The sequence below is a fragment of the Rhinolophus sinicus genome, chromosome 14 (assembly GCF_057876585.1).
Source record: "Rhinolophus sinicus isolate RSI-liver-muscle chromosome 14, RSI-T2T, whole genome shotgun sequence".
NCBI lineage: Eukaryota > Metazoa > Chordata > Mammalia > Chiroptera > Rhinolophidae > Rhinolophus > Rhinolophus sinicus.
Window position 1 is genome coordinate 95,142,569 of NC_142514.1, and position 9,812 is coordinate 95,152,380.

General features: G+C 38.7%; 1 protein-coding gene across 1 annotated transcript; it reads left to right on the forward strand.

Moving 5' to 3' along the window:
- Positions 1–7,976: 7,976 nt before the first annotated feature.
- Positions 7,977–9,047, forward strand: LOC148755764 (endogenous retrovirus group K member 8 Gag polyprotein-like). The gene has a single exon (XM_088789832.1). The coding sequence runs from the start codon at positions 7,977–7,979 to the stop codon at positions 9,045–9,047; it is 1,071 nt and encodes a 356-aa protein (XP_088645958.1).
- The last annotated feature ends 765 nt before the right edge of the window (positions 9,048–9,812 follow it).

Below are 9,812 nucleotides of genomic sequence, written 5' to 3' on the forward strand. Positions count from 1 at the left end.
ACGTCTATATTTGTCCATGGATATAATACCAGCGCAGTATTAATGTGGCCACAGTATTTGTTTTGAGATGTCTTCAAATTTTAGCTGTTAACAATAAAACTTGAGTCTTTACATTCTTTCTCATGTTATTATTTTCTCATATAGATATATACTTGTTTTTTATTTGTAACACAGGTCACAAGTTCATGATCTGCCTTCAGGAAATTTTGATTTGGCATGCATAGTGATGTTTTAGAAGTTTGCATTAGTTGCCAATGTAGAAAAATTGGGAGATTTCATATAAAAATCCAGTTTTCCAACTTAAAAACTCAGAAGATCTTCCAGCTTGGAAACTGTTTGTTTGATAAGTAATTGCTGCCCCCTCGATTACAATAAGCACTCCCTAGTTTGCCAGAATCTATAACCAGTTTACTTCTGCCTGCACCCCAGAAATGTGTTTGCAATTCTTTAGACCATGTATACTGACACAAAGACTAAAAGATGGCAAATAGTGTTATTTAATCATATAAATAGCCAACCCAGTATAAGAAAAGATAAATCTGTTTTCCCCATGTGTTCTTTATCAAAATTTCCTGTAAAAGGTATAATGACATAATAAAAATTCTTGAAATAAAAATTCTCTTTCCTTTATTTTGATGATTTTGAGGTTCACACAGCCCTTCACAGGCAATGTCTCATGGAAAACAAAGGCATTTGAGACTAATTTTTTATTCAAATCATCTTCATTCTCCTGTTAATGAGGACAGGGCCGGTAGGAAATGTTAGAAGATGTTAAAGGGGCATTCCAAGGTTCACAGGGTCAGGAAAATGTTCTAAGAGAATATAATGCCATGTCTATGGAGTGAAGTGCTATGCAGATGAGAGCAGTGGCTTAGAAGTTGAGAAAAGGCACGATGTCTCACTGTGAATGAATTATGGCAGCAGAGAAGGGAGAGAGGAAGACTAGTCGCCCAAATCACCTAGGAAGGTGTCCAGGATACCATTTCTGACAGCATGAACATTGGAGAAGTGGTGAATGAAAGGAGAGATGAATGTACAGTCGCCTGAAATGCAAACAGGAAAAATCTAGAGAAAGAAAGGGCTTACAGAAGAAGGAATGGCCTCCCTTTAGAAGGGTTTGTGGAGAAAGAGTGGAGGGAATGCCAGACTTCAGTTCAAATGAAGAAGTAGAAAAAAACAGTTTTAAAAAATGTTCAGGCTATATAGGAGTTCACTCAAAATTAAACAAGGAATTCACAAGAGCTGTCCAACTTCTATTTAGATAGGAATTAGTTAATGAAAGCAAAAGCCCAAATTACCCATGTTAAGAAATCAAGCATTTCCTCATTTCAAAGCATTCAGGATCAGGAATAGGCTCTTTTCTCTTTAACCTGGTTTCTATATGCTACTATGAAGGTAAGGACTTTATTAGTTCATGTCTTTGCTAATAACAATTTTAAGTTGTTAAGAACTTAGCTTGACTGTCCTCCAGCTTCTCAAATGAGTTCTAATCAAAAGAGTTCTGTGCCAGAACTTCAACCATGATGATACAATTATTTGAACTGATTCCTAGGTTTATGTTTCCTAGAATGTAGAAAAGAATAACATTTCCTACTGGCCCTGTCCTCATTAACAGGAGAATGAAGATCATTGGAGTAAAAAAAAAGCAGTGTCTGAGCACCTTTGCTTTCTATGAGAAAGCCCTTTGTAAATAGAATGTTCTCCATCAGCTAAATTTCATAAACTGGTGATGCATTTAAAAATTACAAAGGTACTGAGAGTTCTAACATGAGGTTGAGAATTCACTTACAAGTATAGGATTTTTTTTCCACCAGAAACAGTCCTAGACTTTTTCTAATTTGGTATACCAGGAAAACCAAATAATTGAGTATCTTGCTTTGATGCTGTCATTAAATCAGCCCTGGAAAGAAACACACTACTTTTAAAATCATTTGGTCTTAGTGGCACTTAAATTCTCCTCACTCTTATACCCTTTGCCACATTCTAGCATTAAAAAACAAAACAAAACAAACAAACAAAACACAACTTGTTTTTCCTTGTTATAAAACACTTGGCTTTGTTGATGCCCTGAAGTTTATTTTTTTTCCTTTGTCATGAAATTCTTGGAGTCATGTAATACAAAAAAGTGTACACTGAAGAAAAAGAAGCCAAAGCTGTGGCAAGATTTTCTTTTCAATACTACTTATTATTCTTACAGTCTATGATTTGAAAATCCAAATTCGATATACTAATATCGAATATGGATATTAGGAGGTCTGACAATGAAGTTCACGAACTCATCCTAGGAAAAGTGCTCCATACCTCATTGCTGAATATCACTACGGTCACCTTCAAAGCACTCCCCTTGGGAAGCTATGCATCGACACCAGCGCTTAGTCAATCCTTCAAAGCAATTTTGGAACTCTTTTTCTTGAATGGCCATCGGCTGTCGTCATATTAACCTTGATGTCCTGAATGTCATCAAAATGTCTTCCTTTCAATATTTACTTTATCTTCAGGTAAACAAAGAAGTCATTGGGGGGCAGACCAGGTGAGTAGGGAGGGGGTTCCAATACAGCTATTTGTTTACTGGCTAACAACTCCTTCACAGACAGTGCTGTGTGAGCTGGTGCATTGTCGTGATGCAAGAGCCATGAATTGTTGGTGAAAAGTTCAGGTCATCTAACTTTTTCACGCAGCCTTTTCATCAGTTCCAAACAGTAAACTTGGTTAACTGTCCAGTTGGTACAAATTCATAATGAGTAATGCCTCTGATATCGAACTTAATTGTCAGACCTCGTAGATATTCACAGAAACCACCCCTGGTAGAGTGCAAATAAAAATTCAGGATGTGAGTGGGGAAAAACAATCTAGTATAATACATGACTGGTCTAGTAGAAATTAAAAGTATTCCTCAGAAGTCAGAGCAAGAAAGTTCTTATCCACAGAAGTAAGCAGGCACTGGGGCCAAAAGTTGCCTTCAGGTCTATGCTAAGTCCTGGTGACCTAGATTCTGGATTTTAATGGAACACCCATTGGGAGAGAAGAGACAAAGCCAGGACCTGAACAGGCTAGAAGATTAGATGAAAGACTAGAAATATAAGCTGCAGAATAGTAGTTACTTCCAGTCAGCACTGAGGGGATGGTAGTGAATCACAGGAGACTCTAAGGAACTGCTGCCATTTTTCTCTTACATTGGCTGGTGGGTACATGGGGATTCAGTTTCTTTTTATTCCCCAAGTTATACATGCATTCTTTCTATAAAATTGTTTTGGCTTAGTGTGAAATAACTTTGCTGAAGTCAAACTCATGTCAAAATATCAAGGATAATTTCAATGCAGAAAATGATCTTTGCTGACCACAAAAAGCACAGCTAATATGTTAAAATATCTGTATATCTAAAGTCATCCCAGAAGACATACTTTAATAAAATGTTTGTAATAACCCTCCTCCTTTGCCTCAACATCACCGTCCTGTATTTCAAAAGCCAGAGAAAATACTGAACCATGGTTTGTTCAATTAGCTAGAGCTCAACTCTTTTACTAAATTCACCATACTCTTCATTGTGTTGTCAATTTGTAACAAATGACCCTCGGTAATCACCAGGATCAGCTGCAAATGATTTGTGACTTTTCAAAAATCAAATTCATACACCCAAAGAAAAGAATGATCAAAAATAAGGTTTTATTTTAATTTCCTAATCTTTAAAAACAATTCCAAAACAGGAGATGCAAAGTATTTTTGAGGAATGGCCACTCACCAAAATATGTGTCCAGCTTCATAACCCTGAAAAGGCCAACATTCATTCAAATGTCAAAAACTTTGTGTTATGTTTTTAAAGAATCAATTTCCTTAATTTCTATTATACTCAAATAGTGCTTTATTAATGAAAAATTGTTTCTGACAGTCCACAAACTACTTACAGAAAATACCAACTGTTGAAATACTACAGTTAATTATTTTCTCTTTTGTGTACTTGAAGAAATCAAAATAGATGTTGCAATTTGCAATTTATTTAGAAATATGATCTGCAGCCTTCAAAGATAGCATCCTAAAGTATAACTGTAAATTAAGAGTAAATACCACTCCCTTTCAGCTGTGTTCTTAAAGGAAAGACTCCAGTCCAGTCACGTTAGCCTCCTGCTGGTACCCCAAACACAGCAGGCATATTCTTGTCTCAGGATTTCCACCTGCTAGTTCTTCTGCCTGAAACACTCTTCAGTCTGATATCCACATGGCTCACTCATTAAGCTGTTGAGGTCTTTTCTCAAATGTCATCTTTTTCTGTGAGACTTCTCTTCTATCCTATTTAAATTGAACACCCTCCCCCCAGCATTCCCTATCCTCCATTTCTTCCTCCTCCTCTTCCTCTTTTTTTTCTTTCAGCTTTATTGAGGTTTAATTGATAAATTAAATTGTAAGACATTTAATGTGTACATCATGGTGATTTGATATATATATACATTGGGAAGGAATTTGCCCCATCTAGTTAATTAATATAGCCATCACTTCGCATGTTTGTATTTTTGTTGTTGAGAACATCTAAGTTCTACTTTCTTAGCAATTTCAGTTATACAGCACAGTGTTGTCAAGTATAATACCATGCTTCCCGTTACATCCTAAGATTTTATTCACCTTACAGCTGAAAGTTTGTACCTTTTTACCAACCTCCCTTTATTTTGCACCCTCCGCCCCCCGACCCTAGCTGCTGGCATCCACTTTTCTATTCTCTGTTTCTAGCAGTTTGACTTTTTTTAGATTCTACATCTAAGTGATACTATGCAGTACTTGTCTTTTTCTGTCTGGCTTATTTTAGTTAGCATAATGACCTCAAGATCTATCCATTGTGTCATAAATGGCAGCTGTTTCTTCTTTGAATAACACTCCCTTGTATATAGACACCATATCTTCTTTATGCATTCATTGATGGACACTGAGATTGTTTCTATACCTTGGAAGCTATGAATAATGTTGCAAAGAACATAGGGGGTGTAGATATCTGTTTTATATCCTAATCTTATTTCCTTTGGATATATACCCAGAAGTGGAATTGCTGGATTATACAGTGTTTTTTAAAATTTTTGAGGAACCTCCATACTGTTTTCTATACTGGCTCCACCAATTTACATTCCTCCAACAGTGCATAAGGATTCTCTTTTCTCCACATCCTCAACAACACTTGCTCTCTCTTGTCTTTTTGATGATACCCATTCTAACAGGTGTGAGATGATATCTCATTGTGGTTTTGACTTACATTTCTCTGAATATTGGTAATGTTGACCACCTGTTCATGTACTTGTTCATCACCTATATGTCTTCTTTAGAAAAATATCTATTCAGTTTCCCTGCCCATTTTTAATCAGATTGGCTTTTTTGTTATTGAGTTTTATATGTCCTTTATAAATGGTGAATATTAACCCCTCATCAGATATATGATTACCAAATATTGTTCCCCATTCTGTAGGTTGCCTTTTCTTTTATTGATGGTATCCTTTGCTGTACAAAATCTTTTTAGTTTGATGTAGTCCCATTCATTTATTTTTGCTTTTGTTTCCTTTGTTCTTGGTGTCAAATCCAAAAATTCAACACCAAGACCTATGTCAAGGAACTTACTCTGTTTTCTTCTGGGAGTTTTATGGTTTCAGGTCTTACATTTAAGTCTTGAATCCATTCTGAGTTGACTTTTGTATATGGTGTAAGAGAGGGGTCTAGTTTGATTCTTTTGAATGTGGCTGTCCTGTTTTACAACCACCATTTATTGACGATACTACTTTCTCTATTGTATATTCTTGGCTCCATTGTTGTAAATTAATGACCATATATGGGTTTACTTCTAAGCTCTTTATTCTTTTCATTTGATCTATGTGTCTATTTTAATGCCAACATCATACTCTTTTAATTACTATAGCTTTGTAATGTAGTGTGAACTCAGGAAGTGTGATGCCTTAAACTTTGTTCTTTTTTTTTTTTTTTTCAGTTTATTGGAGTGAAAATGGTTAGTAAAATTACATAGGTTTCAAGTGTACAATTCTATAATACATCATCCATATATCACATTGTGTGTTCACCACCCAGAGTCAGTTCTCCTTCCATCACCATATATTTGACCCCATTTTTCCTCATCTACCATCCCTCTGCCCCCTTACCCTCTGGTAACCATTAAACTATTAAAGCTGTGGAGAAAAAAGGAACCCTCGTACACTGTTGGTGGGAATGCAGACTGGCGCAGCTGCTCTGGAAGGCAGTGTGGAGGTTCCTTAGAAAATTACGAATAGAATTACCAAATGACCCAGCAATCCCTCTCCTGGGTATATACCCCAAAAAATCTGAAAACATTTATCCGTAAAGATATATGTGCCCCAATGTTCATTGCAGCTTTATTTACGGTGGTCGAGACATGGAAACAACCAAAGTGTCCTTCAATAAATGATTGGATAAAGGAGATGTGGTATATATACACAATGGAATACTATTCTGCCATAAGAAAAAATCAAATAGTGCCATGTGGGACAAAATGGGTGGATCTTGAGATTGTTTTGCTAAGCAAAATAAGTCACACAGAAAAAGTTGAGAATCATATGATTTCACTGAAATGTGGGAACTGAAATGGAAAGTAACAAAGGAACAAGACAAACAAATAAAGAAATAAAAACTCATAGACACAGACAATAGTTTTGTTCTTCTTTATCAAAATTGTTTCTAAATATTCAGGGTCTTTTGTGGTTCCATACAAACTTTAGGATTTTTTTTCTGGGAAAAATGACATTGGAATTTTGACAGAGATTGCACTGAATCTGTAAATTGCTTTGGGTAGTGTGGTCACACAACAGCCTAGCCGTTTGTCTCCCCGTACATTTCCCTAAGGAAAGAAGGATTTGTGGGACTGTGCTTCTCTGGGACTGAGTTTGTTACACCTTGTGTCTCTCTGCCTGGTCTTCAAAAGAAGGGTCTGCAGTCAAAGATGAGTAAGATTCCTCATGGGAGGGACAACTCAAACCAGACGGGACCCGGTTGAGACTCCTGAGGAGCTGCTATATTTCTTATGGGAAGGAGCCCTGTCTCCATTTCCCCCTGCTTGAGAAAAGCTGCTGCTGACTCTTGCTGCTCCCTCTCACCTAATTGTGAGAGAGGACCATTAGAGCGGTAAGATCAAGCTCTTTTCTGCTCAGCTCATGGCATTGTTTCACCCGAGAGACTCTCTCCCCCAGGGAGGTGCATACCACACCTTAGTCATCTTGGGACATTATGCTTTGGCTGTCTTGTGATAAATTATTGGGTTTTGAAATTATTTTTCTCAGGTGGTGTAAGAGTTTCACAGATCCTGCCTTAAATCATGTGATGTTCTTTGTTTGTAATCAATAAATATTGCCAGTCGACCAGATTCGGAACTCCAATCTCTTGAGGCTGCGAATCTCTTGCTCCTCTGTGATTTAATTGTATTGAGTCTTTGTCTCTTTATTATAGTTTAACCCTGCGCCACCTCCCTCGCCTACCCAAGGCTTGTGTAGTACAGGTCGCCACATCTCGCGCCCAATGTGGGGCTCAAGGAGAGAATGACTAAGTTGTAGGGTCTGCAGATACGGCTGAAGGGCTCACTCCAAACATCCGCCGCAGCAGTTACCTAGGGTAAGGAGATAATTTTTGGACTTGGAGAATTTTAACCAAAGTGATTGAGAGAAGTCAACAGAAGACAAAATTACTAACACTTTCGTGTGAAAGAGTGTGAGTGTGTGCGTGAGTGCTTATAGTCCCGTGGTCTTTGTGGCTACGGGACTTGGGTGGGCTCATCACCGAGGTTCCATCACCACATCACAAGGCATAACGCCGACCTGGGGGTATCCCCGACCAGGACTGGAGTTTATACAGCTGCTTGCCTGCTCAAGCAGCTTCTCTAGCTAAGATGGGTGCTAAGTTCCCACGAGAGGAACGGCCGGCCGAGCATCAGAGTGGAGATCAAGTGAAAGTCCTTTTCTCCTCTGTCCTGTTCATTAACTAACATGGGTAATACAGAGAGCAAGTATAGACCTTATATTTGCCTGCTCAAGCAGCTTCTTAAAAAAGGAAAGCATAAGACTTCAGAAAAAAAGTTGGAAGAACTCCTTAAAGTAGTTGAAACTCATTGTTCCTGGTTTCCAAACCTGGGAACGTTAGACATAGATAAATGGAAAGCAGTTGGCCAGGACCTCCATGATTTACATGCAAATGGAACACCTTTTCCTGGCTCAATATGGGAAACTTTTGAAATGGTTTGTTCAGTTTTAGAGCCACTTCAGACAGATTCAGAAGAAGAAAAAGAAGAAAGGGAGGAAGATAATAAAGATTCCCCGAAAAGGATAAAAAAGGGATTAGCTGAGGATGAGGGATCTGAGTCATTTTCTACTATTATTCCTAGAAATTTATATCCAGATCTAGAGGAATGTTTCAGGGATGATTTCCCTCCTCCTCCTCCAATTCATTGGCATCCACTGCCGCCTGGTGCAAATCAGGTGTGGAAGCCTCCCAAGGCACCTTGTGGGAATAACAATCCTTTTAAAAAGGAAATTCTCCAAGCTATAAAAAAGGAATTTAGCTTTTCTTTGTCCGCTATAGAACAAGGCATACATCAAGCTAAATTAAAAAGAGATATAGACACTCTTAATTTTCCGGTAATTTTTAGACAGGTTGAAGCACCTAATGCAAATCATCCTGACGGGATTCATGAGGCAGTTTATGAACCTTTTCCTTTTAAATTACTCAAAGAGTTAAAACAGGCAGTTCTACAGTTTGGGACCACCTCTCCCTATACTGTTGGCCTCCTTAAAGGCATTGCTGACAGTAATCGGATGATTCTGGCAGATTGGAATGCATTAGCAAAAATGTGCCTTACTCCTCAATTCCTCCAATTTAAAACTTGGTGGGTTGAAGGTACAGAAACTCAAGAGAGACAAAATCAGGCTCACAATGTCAATATTACCGCTGATCAATTACTAGGAAAAGAACTTGGGCTGAGACCAGTGATCAGCTGGATATGGGGGATTGGTTATTGGACAATTAAAGCAAATCTGCTTGACAGCATGGGAAAAGACTGAGGTAGAAGGTAAGAACCATTCGTCCTTTCAAAAGATCCTTCAAGGACCTCAAGAGCCCTGTGCTGATTTCTTGGCACGTTTACAGGAAGCAATTAATAAACAAATTATCAATCCTGTAGCGGCTGATGTCATTCTACACATTATGGCCTTTGAAAATGTAAACAAGGACTGTCAGAGAGTTATTGGAGCTCAAAAAGGAAAAACTGATGCTATGGGCTATCTCCGCTTAGGCCAAGAAGTAGGGACAGAAGATCCTAAGGCAGCACTATTAGCCAATGCCATTACAGGTGCATTTCAAAAGAAGGACAAGTTTTCTGGCACTTGTTATAATTGTGGCAAAGAATTCTAAAAAGAATTGTAGAGTTGAAAATAAAAATAATTCACAGTCACAACAGCCCGCTCTTCCCCAGGGTGCTAAACCACCTGGGGTGTGCCCGCGCTATCAAAAAGGAAATCACTGGGCATCAGCATGTGTTGTGCGGGAGACCCTGCTCGCTGCGCCATTTGTCGTGCGGGGCAGCCTGCGGGGTCTCTGCTTCCGCTCCCCACACAAGAACGCAGGATATGGTGAGGCCAAAAAGGAACCCACGGAGCCATAGGTAGGGGAGTCATACCACTATGGTCTCACTGAAGGCTGGGTTCACCGGACGCGTGACCTGCCGTCTGCCTTTCCGCCAACCGACCGACCGACGACTCTCCTCCACTCTCTCAACTCTGTTCCTCTCCTCTCTTCTGCTCTCCTTGGCTCTGCTCGGCTCTTCGGCA

Coding starts and splice junctions, on each gene's coding strand:
- LOC148755764 (XM_088789832.1), top strand. CDS start 7,977: ATGGGTAATACAGAGAGCAAGTATAGACCTTATATTTGCCTGCTCAAG.